The 13,791-nt window shown below is 42.3% G+C and overlaps 1 protein-coding gene across 9 annotated transcripts in view; it reads right to left on the bottom strand.

The window, feature by feature from the left end:
* The window catches only part of RAPGEF4 (Rap guanine nucleotide exchange factor 4), a 296,495-nt gene that overhangs the window by 227,281 nt on the left and 55,423 nt on the right, over positions 1 to 13,791 (bottom strand). For 6 of the 9 annotated variants that reach the window (XM_023622000.2, XM_070242021.1, XM_070242008.1 and 3 more), the window contains exon 4: positions 1,872 to 2,018. The exons of the other annotated variants lie outside the window; for them this stretch is intronic. In XM_023622000.2, coding sequence (XP_023477768.1) covers positions 1,872 to 2,018 — 147 coding nt within the window. The remainder of the gene's footprint in view (positions 1 to 1,871; positions 2,019 to 13,791) is intronic. 9 annotated transcript variants of the gene reach the window in all.

The following is a 13,791-nucleotide window of genomic DNA, read 5'->3' as shown; positions in this document are numbered from 1 at the left end:
GGTGGGGAGACTGACTTAGATATAACCATCAGATGTAACACATGGTTCTTTATTCGAGACTGGTTTGAAACAAAACAGATATAAAAGATATTTATGGAATAAATATTTATTTATTTATAGATATTTGAACTGTGGGGAAATTGGAACTGTGGACAGGGTATTAGATATTAGGATATTTCATTTTACAGGTGAAATAATGGTATTATGAGTATACGGCAAGGTATTCTAATTTTCTGGAGACATATGCTGAATATTTAAGATTAAAGATCATGATGTCTGTCATTTACACTAAAGTGGTTCAGCAAAAAACAAAGATGAGGCCCATGTGGCTAGATGTTAACAGTCGCTGAACAGAGTGGGGGTGTCTGGGTGTGCACTGTCTTATCCTTTTTGATTTTCTGCATGTTTGGACATTTTTTTACTAATAAATATTTTAAAAATGTTCACAGGTAGCAAGTTCTCAGGAACTTCCTTCACAGCCCTGAGGGCTCCTAATTAAAATAAATTTTTAAATATTTCCACAAACCATCCACAATCAGCAACTTGAATAAGTCATCACAGACAAACGCAGTTATAATGACACACATCCCAGGTAGGAATCATTTTCGTTCTTAAACCAGTTTCTCAAATTTTCTTTTTGGAAAAGTCTTTTCAGTTTACCTTTTAAGACAAAAGATCCAACAAATGGCTTATTTGCCTCAAGCCTGGTTCCTTTTAATTGACAGAAAAACTCTCCACACACACCTCATGCAAACCTACTTCAGTTTTGCCTTCCTAAAACTAGCTTTTGTCTCTGAACTTTACAGAGCGGTTGGAGCTCTTTAATATTTTCTAAGAGGAGCATTTCAAACAAGTCGCCCCGCCATTCATTCACTACTGCCAGGAATAAAAGTAACAGGTCTCACCACCAAGGCCTTCCAAAGCTTTGCGGGACTTTTAAGGCAAAGCACCACTCATCCACCGGCAGGTTTGCTCCCTTCGTGCAGCTGTCATTTGTTTGGCTCTGGGGGAAACGATTTGATTACACAAAATTCTTTTCAGATCAAGTTTAAAATCTAAGCCACACTGGGACAAGTGGCGAAGCCTGCCAGCTCGATGGGGTAACACTTGGACATGCTGGACCACGGACAAAAATAAGGAACAACCACAGGTTAAAACAGAAGCTTGAAGAAGAGAAAGGAATAAGCGTAAAAGATGCAAGCCTTGGCTGGGGCTGTCAAAGTGCCCCATTGGCCATTACTGCAATATAAGCTCATTTATGCCCCATACTTCTTTGTGCACGAGTGCAACATCCCCAGGGGCGCTGGTAAGCAGCAGCAGTGCCCAAGCGCCCAGGGCCAGCTGCATGCACCCAGTGCTGTGCCACCTATGCCTTCTGAAGCTGGCAAGTCACCAGACGTCTTTATGGCCCTCATTTCCCCTACCTTATTATAGGGCACATCATTTTTAAAAGCATTTAAATGAAGCAGATGTTAACCCCATTCATTCCACTTTACCAGGGAACATGTCAATGATGATTTTTAAAATGCAAAAGAAAATGTCAAAGTATTTTGTTCCCTGGTTAAGAATACATCTGTGGAACAGGAGGGAGGAAATACATAAAACACTCTATGGTCATTCAAGAAATAATTATAAGGTATGTCAAACTACAGAAAATTGAGCAAGCACTAAATTAAAAAAAAAAAAAAGGATGTCTTGTGTCAAAATGGCTTTTTCAGTCACTCATTTCAAAAACAAGTTTTGAAAATTAAATTCCATCCACGGGCTCAGAACAGAACACATTAAGGCTTGACTGTAATGCCATTACCCATGTGGCAGCTCCCTTTCTTTTCTGCAACTACATTAATTGACAAAGAAGCCTTGGGGCTCACCTCCCATAGTGCCTTGAAGTCCTTCTGCTCGATGCGGAGCAGTTCGCTGCTCTCCCTGGTAACGATGGTCGCATGGCGGGGTGTGTTGTCCAGAATGGACTCTCCAAAGGCTGTCCCAATTCCCAGAGTACAGATGGTCACTGCATCCTGAGAATCCCAAACTGGTCATTAGAAAATGAGACACTTAACCGGTAGGCGAGTTGTCTTTTCTTTGAATCGAAGTGTAATCTGTACACAATAGAACACTCAATTCAATTGCACAGTTCAACAAATTTTGACAAATATATACACTGTGCAATCACCACCCGAATTAAGACAGAGCATTTCTATCACTCCCGAAAGTTCCCTCAGGCTCCTTTTCAGTCGAACCCTCTTTTCAGAGGTAATGGATGTGATTTCTATCACTATAAAGGAATTTTGCTCGTTTTAGAAGTTCATGTGAAAGGAGTCAGACAATATACCCTCTTTGGTGTCTGGCATCTTTTGCTCAATGTAATCTCTGTAAGATTCATCAGTGTTGTTGCAAGGATCAGTAGTTTTCTCCTTTCACTGATGAGTAATTCTCCACGGCATGCCACAATTTGTTTATCCATTGTCCAATTGGTGGACATTTGGGTTGTTTCTAGTTTGGAGATATTATGAATAGAGCTGTGAGCAATAATCTTGTGCAAGTCTTTTTGTGGACAGGGTTATCTTTTATATGACTACTCTCTGCTTTAGGAAAAAAGGGGGGAAATCATTTGAAAACAAACTGAGTTGGCTATTTTTTTTTTCCTGAGGAAGATATGCCCTGAGCTAGCATCCAATCTTTCTCTATTTTTTATTATGTGGGCCACCAGCACAGCATGACCATTAACAGAGCGGTGTAGGTCCACACCTGAGAACCAAACCTGGGCCACTGAAGTGGAGCACACCAAACTTAACCACTAGGCCACCGGGGCTGGCCCCAAACTGAGTTTTTCTAGTAAGAGGACACAGTTACAATATTTAAACAGGAAACTGGAATAGGGATGCTGTTGTGTCAGTCTGTCTTGAAGATATGAGGAAACTGAGGGTCAGAGTGGTTGATTCACATGGTTCTAGTTCACACAGATAGTAAGTAATGCAGTCAGATTCTAACCACGGCCGTCTGACTATAGATTCCAAGCTCTTTGTATGATGCTGCCTCCTGCAGCCACAACAGAGTAAAAACAGCTTCAGATGAAGTGCATTGTGGCTAGTTTAATAAAATGTGAATCAATGATTTAAAAATTTCTTAAGGTGTTCTAAATAAGTAATTTCCTCTCTGTATGCAACATTGGTGATAATATTTGTATTTAATCCTAACTAGTTTCACATAATGCAAACAGCCACCCAAAACCACCTGGACATTAATTTCAGGGCATTATCAAGTAAGGGAGATGCACAAGCGCAATGCTCCGAGTTAGCACAGTTTTCCTTTCACGCATGTAACACACGATAATCGACAAATGTTATTAAGATCAAGTTAGTGATTCTGTAATCACATTTCTAAGACAAATGCCCACAAGAAACCAGTTCCTTGAACCAAAGCAAATTGCTTCTGCACGCATATAAAATTATGTTCAGGAAAATAAAATCAATAATATCTCAAAAAAGAATGAAAGATCAGGGGGAGATAGAAGAACAGCCTGCTAATAAATTTTCCAGAAAGGCAGTTGCAAACAAATTCAGTCAGAAAAATATCCCCAGAACTGAAACATCAATACTCAGTGAGTTAAGTACATCTGAGTAATTTTCAAATTCTAGTAAAAACACAAGACAGATTACAATAAATCACAAACTTTCACAAATTCTCTAGAATATTAGGTTCCTTTGAGAATCCTACTAGCTTACTTTATTTTTTTTTTACCATCTGAATTCTTAAGATAGGATTCTTTTACCTAACTTGTACTTTCCAGTATAGAATTCTATTTTAAAACTTGACACGGATGGGCCATAATATTACTTCTGCCACTATCCACGTAGCTTAAATATCCAAGGTTATCCGCAAAGTATAATGCAAAAGAACTATAAAGATCTGTTATTCATGAGCCAGTTGTAGATTTTTATGGATTAAATAGTCTTCTCCTGTCTCACTTCCTATCCCATATAGTTTGTCACCAATAGGTATACAAAGAAAGACACAGACTGTGAAAGGCACATGAGCCTGTCTCCTTGCTGGTAAACAGCTCTTTAATAAGGAGAAAAGATTGAAATGATTCTTGGATTGCCCCTGCAGAGTTCAACATTACCCATGCATTATCTCATAGAACAAAAGTGAGTCACGTTGGTATTGCCAACTGCACTCGTCAGTGCAGCTCACTGTATCAGGACCTCTGGAAGGAGAGGTACCTGGCTTCGGTCACCTGGTCAGCACCCAGGCTCATTTCCAGGAACCCACACTCTCCTACCAGAACCAGTGTAGGATCAGCCCTACCTACATTTCCTCCTTCACACTTGACGCATTCAAATTTAAGGGCAGGGGGTCACAAATACAAGATACGATCTTAAAATCAGGACCATAAAACCTCACCTGAAAGGAGTATTATTTGCAAGTTCAAACTTTACTTTTGGCTGACTCAGGGTATTTTTAGGACAAATTGACTTAGAAATCTGACTGGATGTGGGAGGTACAGACTGGGCACTGGGATAACTGGGCACAGGGAAATGGAAGGTCCTCAGAAGATCTAAACACTAATCACTGTCTTTACATCCATCGGTGCTGGGTCTTATTTGAATTCTAGGCAGGGTCTTACAATATGCTTATAAAATAATTATCAAATAAAGAAATTTACATTCAAATGTTCTTTCATTTAGCAGAACCAGTATATGTTGCTCAGTATGTATGTTGAAAGATGGGATAAATATTAGCAGGATGAATGTGAGTCAATGTGGTGGGAGCATCTTATTTTGGTCCACGCTAACATCTAACCAGATGCCTACAGGTCAGAAGTCCAAGCCTGAACACCTGCAGATGTACTTCGTGTATGTCTTTGCCTGTGGCTGAAAAGTGTCTGTTTCTGAATGTAACATTACTCTTTCTTTTAGGTTTACACATACTCTAGAGATCTGCTCATGTCTCAATACTTATTTAATAGGGATTATTCAGACTATTTTATTTTCTGCTCATTTGTAGCTTAATGTTCAGAAAGGCTACCTGAACGAAAATATTTACAGGGACATAGAGACTGAAGAAAGCAATCAGGACCTACTCAAGAAATAGGAAACATTAACAACAGTGAAGGAATGTCCTGTTCTGTGACAAGACGGCAATTTATCTTGAGGACTTTCAAATATGAAATGAAGGTTTAAAAACTTGAATGTCTTCAATATATGAAGGTGGGTTTATGCAGATGCTGCTGGAGTCCTGCCAGATTCCCCCCATCCCCATCCTGAGGTCATTTATAGCTTTCTGGACAGTTCCCATTCATACCTATGGCTTCCGTGCACGGTCACCTGCATGGTTTCACCTGAGGGCAGAGCACTGGGCAGTTAATGCCTGTAAGATGCAACCTCCACCAGAGAGGTGTGAGAGTATGAGGTTCAACACCCCAGCCTCGTAACCCTACACAGTTTCCTAGAGGGTCCCCTGAAGGAGGGAGCCCAGTTGCCCACGGTGGAAATCCTCTTATCAACACACTTTTATTGACTTTCCTTCATTCCTGGTCTCACTTCCCCACTCCCTTACAATGCTTCCTAAGGTCATCTCCAAAAGAACCACTTGTAGCCAAATCTTTGTCTTCAGGTCAGCATATGGGGAAACCCAAAACAACAGAGTGGGTTAGTCAAACACGGCTATGAGTCATCAGTTACCGTGAGACCTCTGAGGACGTACCGGGCTGAACCAGCATTCCCAAAGGGACTTCAGTAATGGGGACAGAGAGCAGCTTATCACTTCATGCCTTGCATCAGACCTACCTTTCTTGGAGAAACTGAGTTTCTGTCTTTCTGCATCTCTGCCTTGAGAACCTTCCTGGTACCCTAATTCTTCTCAAAATGGCCTACTGTCTTGTTCTGACAGCCCTTGCTGGGCCCCCGTTCTTCTCTGGCTCCCTTCTGATGTCTGCCTTCTTTGTCACCTTGCTTGGCTGCCTATCTCCATCACTGGCCTGCTCCCTGACTCTGCCCATCACCAAGCCATGCCCCCTCACGTTATCACTTGTTAGACCCACCTCAGTCCTTCACCATACTAACCCAGGGGCTGTGTTGCTCCAACGTTCAGCTTCCTCTCTCTGTCCTGCCCAGCACCGCCTGAACATGCCCTCTAGATGGTTGCCACCTCCACCCTGGGCAGCCTCCAGTTTCCAGGTTCTCCGCCTCTGCCCAGCTAGGCATCAACTGAAGTCATGATCAATATTTTGGCACAATATGTGTTCCAGTGGGATAGGTGGGGTCTGCTTATCTCAATTCCTAAAAGTTGGTATTAGGTAAGTGAACAAAGATTTCAACAACGGCACCCCACTGGAAGCAGGGAGCATCAGTAAAAGGTCCCTCACATAGAGGTGCCCAGAGTCAGCACACTCGATGCTTAGCGGGAACATCCTCCGGAGGCTGCTTAGTGAGAAAAGCATGGGCCTTGTAGACTAGATTCAAAACTCTTCTCTGCCAATTACCAGCCCTGTGGCTTTGGGTAGAATGCTCCCAGGTGTCTCAGAATCCTCATTTGTGAAAGAGGCACAATCTTCCTCATAAAATTATTAGCAGGATTCAATACAAATAAAATAATATATACACAGAGTCCTATATGGTTCCTGGCACATAGTAGACACTCCATAAATAATGGAAAAGATTGTTTCTGACTCAGCCATATTTACATACATGTATAGGTTATCTACATTTCTAAAAAGCAAATTATGATTTTCCACTATTTAAATAATAATCTCTATATTGGTCTTGTGTTAATCTTCAATTAACGATGGCTTTTCAACACTTAAATTCCAAGTTTTTCTCTGTCCCCAAGTCTGGATGTCAAGTGGTTTGAATAATCTGCAAAACACTTCAGCTCTCTGGGGGAGCTTGTATTCAAAGGAACACTTCTGACAATCCTGCTGTAAATCAAAGAATCCTTTTCTACTGCAACTAATCACCCCTTAATTTACCTGCTTTGTATGTCTGAATTAGGGTATACTGGCTTTTCTTAAAGCAGGCATTCTCGTATGAGGCATTTTGTTTGTTTGTTTCATCATAAACACTGCTACGGTCTGAAAATGGGAATGGTGTTAAGAAAGCCAATGGTTATGTCATTGATATCCAAGCTAATAAACATGGGCCTTGCAAATAATGTCTATAAGCATCTGCTGAAATCCAACTTACACAAGTTACAGGCATTCTGATGAAATTGAAATTAACTAAAAATCAATAAAACAGACATAAGAATTCTCTGTTAAGTATATGAAGATATTTTTTAATTGTCCAGTAACTTCAAGGGGTATCAGATCTTTTTATTATATATATTTAATTTGCTTCCATATTAATGGCTCAAGAAGAGTTAAATGTCTCATGGCATAATTATTGTTTTGGATTCATGTTGGGTTAACTTCAAGGAACAAATTGGTCCTTTAAGTGTGTAGCCCCTGAAATAAAAATTCTTACAAAGCAAATATCTTTACCATTTTTATTTCAGGCTCATAGGCAATATCTGTCACTAAGTTTGGTAGCACTGCATTTGTTTCATGAAGCTAAATTTAGTCCTGGAATTTACTGAGTGCTCCAAGTCCTTTTAAAAAATAAAAATTTTATGGAACTTCATCTCTGAATTTGTCAAGACATCAGACTGTATGTAGCGTCAAAAGGATTTATGCCAAGCAGGAAGGAAAAATGTTCTAAGCCGAATATGTTTTTTTCTAACAAACAGCAAAGACAGATCTGTTACTTTCAGAGCACTTCTCTGGAATCAGTGTTAGACACAGCTTAACAAGATCAGGCAAACTGGCTGCTGGAATTTTCGATGAGAATGGACGAGCATTAGCATTCTGATAACCGAATCAGGAAGGCCAGCCCCATTACAGCAGAGAGCCAGTCTGTCCTGCACTCTGGCTCAGTCTTGCATCCACCCAAACAAAGAATTACATGGTAACAAAACTAAATACAGTCTGCGGATGCATCACGCAGGATGCTAAATAAACTCCTGATCAGCTCCTAACAAATAGCATGACCCGAGCGTAGACAAGCAGTGAGAGATTACAAACAACTGCCGTGGACGTGGCCCCTTTCACGTTTTATGGGCTCAATAAATGTGTTCAGAAAATGATTCCTGATCATAATGATGTTTTCTGGAAATAATGGGATGAAATGAGAGTAAGTGGAAGAATCAGACAGGCAAAGACAGAAAAAGAGAGAGCGAGATCCACCTTCCCGAGAAACACGTCGGCACTTCACATTTTATAAACAAAAATGCAACACTTAAACACATCTTTGTGGGAGAGACAAAGAGGGTAAATAAAAGCACATTATTTTACTTTTGGGGACAAACTAGCAAAAGCTCATTTTCCAAAACTGGCCAAAGAATTTCACAGAGACAGATAAGAGGATGGATACAGTGACGACTAAGGTCAAGTGCAGCCCGACTCTCCTATCCCATGAAATGGCTGAACGATATTGTTAAACTTCTTGCTATTTGCAATGCCAAGTGCCTTTCTTCCTTTTTCTGTTCTAGCACTGCCCTCTTGTGATAAAACGACATCATTGCAGGCATTGCAACCGACAGTATTCCACTCTAGGCAACCTACTTTTCTTTCTGAAAATAGCAATAAAAAGCACAAATCCCTGCCCTACGCCAGGCTTTGTACTCAGTGCTTTGTATACATTAACGTAGTTAGGGTAGCAACTAGTGTCCTCAACCTACAGGAAATCTAACTTGCCTAAGGTCACACGGCAATTAAGTGGCAGAAAGGGTTTCAAAAGAGGTCTGATATTTAACCAGTGTGCTCTTCATTAGGTGAACGCTAACACTTTAAATAGCATCTCTTATTGAGATGTAGAAGTTTTAATGAATTAACAAACCACCCCAAGAGTGGGACCCATTATCCCTCTCCTCAAGCAGAGGCTTTTGTCTCTCCTCTCCCTTCACACTTGTAGCCTGGATGGGGGGACTCAGCCGAAGGGAAGATAGGGAAGCAGAAGAGAGTGTTGGCTCTGGGGCTCTGCTTGGAAAGGGCCTAACCGTGTGCAAGGGAGAGAAGCGGGGTCCAAGCAAAGCTCAGCAGGATTCTGTACAACTGTATGTGTCCTGAGCCAGGAGCAGACCCACAGGGTGAGGCAGAGTCGGCCTGCACGGTTGTGCCTCCCCAGCAAGCAGACACGTTTCTAAACTGACCGGGTGGGATGATCCCAAGAAAAACGGGGAGGCAAGGCATCTCACTCTCTGCAGCCCAATGGTTTTTTTTCCTCCATTCACCCCTCCCAGGAAAGGGCCTGAGGTTTATATTGCCACTGACTGTAGCATCTGTATTTTAATATTTCTCCCAAATGTGGAATTGATGGCTTTTTTTGTTAGAATCTCAGGCAACAGTGATTCAAGGGGGCAAAGAAGGATCCACACTCCGCCAGCACCACCCATGGATACTGGAGGTGCCTGGGAGCAAGTGCCCCTTGTACCGTAGATACCTCCCAGACACCCCAGATGAACGGCCACGCATGCTGGCTACCACTAAGGATGTGGGGGCAGAACACTGGATTGCTCTATGAGTCACCACTGTGTCATCCTGAGCAGACCACTCATTCACTCGTGACTTGGGTAGGTACAATGCAGTTGGGTCTGCAAAATAGTACAAGGGAATGACGAGAAGGGAGAAAAAGTACTATTACACTGAAACAGGTAGGAAGGTAATATGAATTATGAGCCAAATAAAATATGTATGCCCTGTATATTCTTGACAGTTATATATAGTCATATTTCCTTATGACCATATAAAAGAAATAGGGTTGATTTTTTTCAGAAAAAAATTCTATCAAATCAATAATACATAGTAAGTGTATAGTGTAAAAATACTATGCCAGAATCTGTGAAGAATTTCCTTTCTTGTGTTCCTTATTTCAATGAGTGGCATCACCATCCACCTCTTCATCCAAGTCAGGCTCCTCCCTCTCTCTCAACCCTCCAAACATCCCATCAACCCTGTTCGAACCATTTCACCTCCACTTTGTACATACCGCACCTCAGCTTCCCTCCCTTATCACCCCTACTTATCTCTCCCACCCTCTAACCCAGAAGCCCTTTGAAGGGATGGGCCACACTCATTTAACTGTGGATCTCCACATCTAAAGGGTGGCGGACACCTGCAAGGTGGGCAGGGAGGTGAGGAGGTGTGGAGCTCTGAGGTGGCATCGGAAATGCACGAGGGTGGTTATGGGGCTGCAAGGGAAAAGCTGCTTCTCCTTGCATTCATTATTCCTAAACCACTCAGCCCTCACTCTATTCCTTCCCCCTCACGGCCTCTGGACGGCATCTGTACAACCACAGTGGTCAAGAACTTGAGCCCTAGAATCACAAAGAACTCTGATACTTAGTCATTGTGTGAGCTCGGGCAAGTTATTTAGCATCTCACCTGTAAAATGAGACTGCTAATGGGACTAAATGGGGGAGGGTAGTGTAGTGAAATTATGCCTGTAATATGCTTTGCACATAGCTGCCTGTAGTGGGCGCTCCATGACCATTAGCTATGCCTGCTCTCATCTCCCCATTCAGGCTCAGCTAACAGTGACTGAGGGGCTGAAACTCAGAGGTAAGTTTCAGAATTTACGACCACCATCTCCTCTGATGTCTGACTCTCAGATGAGAGAAAGCAAGCATGCAGGGCAGGGAGAGACTTGAGGAATGAAAATGAAGGAGAGGCTAGCAAGAAACTGCCCCACCCATTTAAAGACTTGACTCTGTGCTGTCACCTCTTTTCTTTTTCTTTAATTCTCTCTTAGTGTCTTTTAACTTTTCTTCTTTTTCTCTTACTACCCCCTGCCTACTTTCTTTCCTGTGTGAGCAGCAGGAAGAACATGAAATTTGGAGTATGTCAGACCTGAACTCAAATCTTAATTTGGCCACGTACATTTGTGTGGCCCTTGGAAGGTTATACCTAATGTCGCTGAGCCTTATTTTCAAGCCTACTTGTAAAATAAGACATGAATGCCTAAAGATGAAGTCGGTTAATGTACACAGAACCCCTAGCACAGTGTGACACAATGAAGGCAGCTGGCGATGTTGCTGCTGGTCTCTCGGAGTAGGAATTCCAGGTCTTTCCTAGCCTCTCCTCCCATAGCCCATTACAGAACCACATTTTGCTCCCCACTGGGGTATATGAGGGTTAATTTTATGTGTCAGCTTGGCTAGACTATAATAACCAGTTGTTTAGCCAAACATTAGTCTATATTTTGATGTAAAAGTATGTTTTAGATGTGATTAACATTTTTTAAATTTTATTGTAGTAACAGTGGATTATAACATTATATAGCTTTCAGATGTACATCGTAATATATTTCGAATTCTGTGTAGATTACATCATATTCACCACCCAAAAACTAATAATAGTCCATCACCTCACATGTGAGCCTGTGATTAACATTTAGAATTAATAGACTTTAAGTAAAGCAGATTATCTTCCATAATGTGAGTGGGCCTCAGTTGAAGACCCTACGAGCAAATACGCTTTCCTTGAAGTTTCCCAAAGAAGGAATTCTGCTTCTAGACTGCAACACAGAAATTCTGCCTGAGTGTCAAGCTTTTGGACTCAAGACTGCAGCATCAAGTTTTACCTGAACCTCTAGCCTGGAAGTTTGCCCTGCAGCTTTCAAACTTGCCAGCCTTCCCACAACCACATAAGCCAGTTCCTTAAACTATCTATCTCTTTCTCTCTCTCATTCTCGCTCTCACTTTCTCGCCCTCTCGCCTATTGGTTCTGTTTCTCTGGAAAACCCTGACCTATCTAGGGTGCTACTCTGATTGGCAAACTCATCACCCTGATTTGGCCACATCACAAGCCAGCAGAGACACAGAGCCCATTACAGGGCCAATGCAGGTAAATACAGCTTTTTTTGTTTCTCCCTTTCAAGCACCTTGCCATGGGAGGAGGTTAAGCCGTCTTGTTCACTCTCCTTAGCTTCTTCCTCCCATGTGGCTGGAACCATGTTCTGTCTATCAGAGCTGCCTGGAAGGCTGGCCCTCTGTCTATCTCAGGTTACTCTCTGGAGGGATGGAGGATGTAGAGGTCAATGCGCTTCCTCTTCCTTATATCTTAGCAACCATACAAATCAATCCAGAGAACCCTGCTTGGACACTGTAGCGTAAAGTACTCAGAGGAGGCAGTAAGCCAGCTTTGGTGTAAAGCTACTAATTCTCAACAAATTAAGAGAAGACCAAGCTCAGATTAAGGAAAGTGCTGTGCATTGAGTTTGAGGTCAAAACCACAGCTAACATCTAGAATTAAATGTTTATTAAAATTAAAAAAGGAAAACCTGCAGCTAACAACAAAGTTTTATCAGCTATTCTTTGCTAGGACCTCATGGGGAGGGGTAATTGGTCCAGGGCAATATTCCAGGAGCCTCCGGCCAAAGGCTATTTTAATACCATCCAGTCTCATGCCAGCTTTTACCATCGGATGTGTCAGCACCTCACTGCTGACGTGACTTATCATCCCACAGGTACAGCTGCTCTGCCTTTTTCATTCTTCTCTCTTCCCCGCTCCTCCCTGGGTTTTCCTCTCCTTCTCACCTTTCTCCTTAATTCTCATCTTCCTTGCCTTTCGTCTCTTTCCTCACCTTTCTCGTTTCAACTTCTCCCCTCTCTCGATCATTATTCACTCAGGACCACTCAGAGGAGCAAAGAGAATGGTTCTCTTCCAGGTCCTTTCCCCTCCACAAATCCACGCAGGTGAGACCTGGTCAAGGTAAGCATCGAGAGCAGCTCTGAGCAGAGAGGCCCAGCGGGTACCCACCAGGACAGCAGCCTGCAGGTGGAAGGTGTGCAGAGATAAGGGACACAGGGTCACCTGAAAGAATGAGAAATGGCCGAGCCAGGGGGAAGCTGCAGGCTGCATCATGTTTCTTTGGAGTCAACAACACAGAGCAGTGGCTAAGAGCATATGTTCAGGTGCTTGACTGCTCGGGTTTTATCTTGGTTCCCTGAATTTCTAGATATGTTACTTGGGGCAAGTTATTTAACCACTTGGGGATTAGTTTCCTAATCTGTAAAATGAGAACAATAATATGACCTACCCCCAGGGTTGTCGTGAGGATTCTAGGAGTAAATTAATACCTTTTAGGTGCTTAGAACATTGCCCAGCACACAGCAAACATGCAAGAAATGCTAGCTCTTCTCAGTCCCCCTGGGAAACTGAGGCAGCTTACAAGATTCAAAACCCACCTCTCACCTTGGCCCTCTCTGAAATCCAAGAGAAAACTGGCCCTGTGAGAGAGGGGAAGAGGGACTCCCATCCAGGTTGGGAGGCACAGGTTCCAGGCAGGTTCAAATGGAACTTTCGACGCACTGATGCATAGAAAAAGCATCCTATAGCTTACGTAGAACTTGGCCACTGGCCTGAGACTCTAACCATCCATAACAATGGGTACAACACAGGCAACTATATTTCCAACTCCAATTGTCCACCTTAGCAACAATCTTTTGGGGAACTTCTCCATTTTTTCAGATGGGGACTGCCCACAACTCCAATATGCACGAAAGCTCCTGCAAAATTTAAATCTCAACTTCAGTGTGTCACAAGCGTTTCCTACATTTGAAGGGTGCTATGTATGAAAGAGGCTCAGAAGCACAGTATTAAATACGGTACTTGGCTGTAGGTTATTTATCCCTTTAACTGATTCTTTGATTCTTCTTGACAATTCTGTCCCATTTTACAATTAGCCAATTCCCTTCCTTCCATTTTTATCTGAATCCTGAATATTTGGATAGAAAACCTGGGCCATCTTCATACTG

The sequence above is a fragment of the Equus caballus genome, chromosome 18 (assembly GCF_041296265.1).
Source record: "Equus caballus isolate H_3958 breed thoroughbred chromosome 18, TB-T2T, whole genome shotgun sequence".
In the NCBI taxonomy this organism is placed as follows: domain Eukaryota; kingdom Metazoa; phylum Chordata; class Mammalia; order Perissodactyla; family Equidae; genus Equus; species Equus caballus.
The sequence above is the reverse complement of the archived record's forward strand: the minus strand, read 5'-3'. Positions and strand labels throughout refer to the sequence as shown.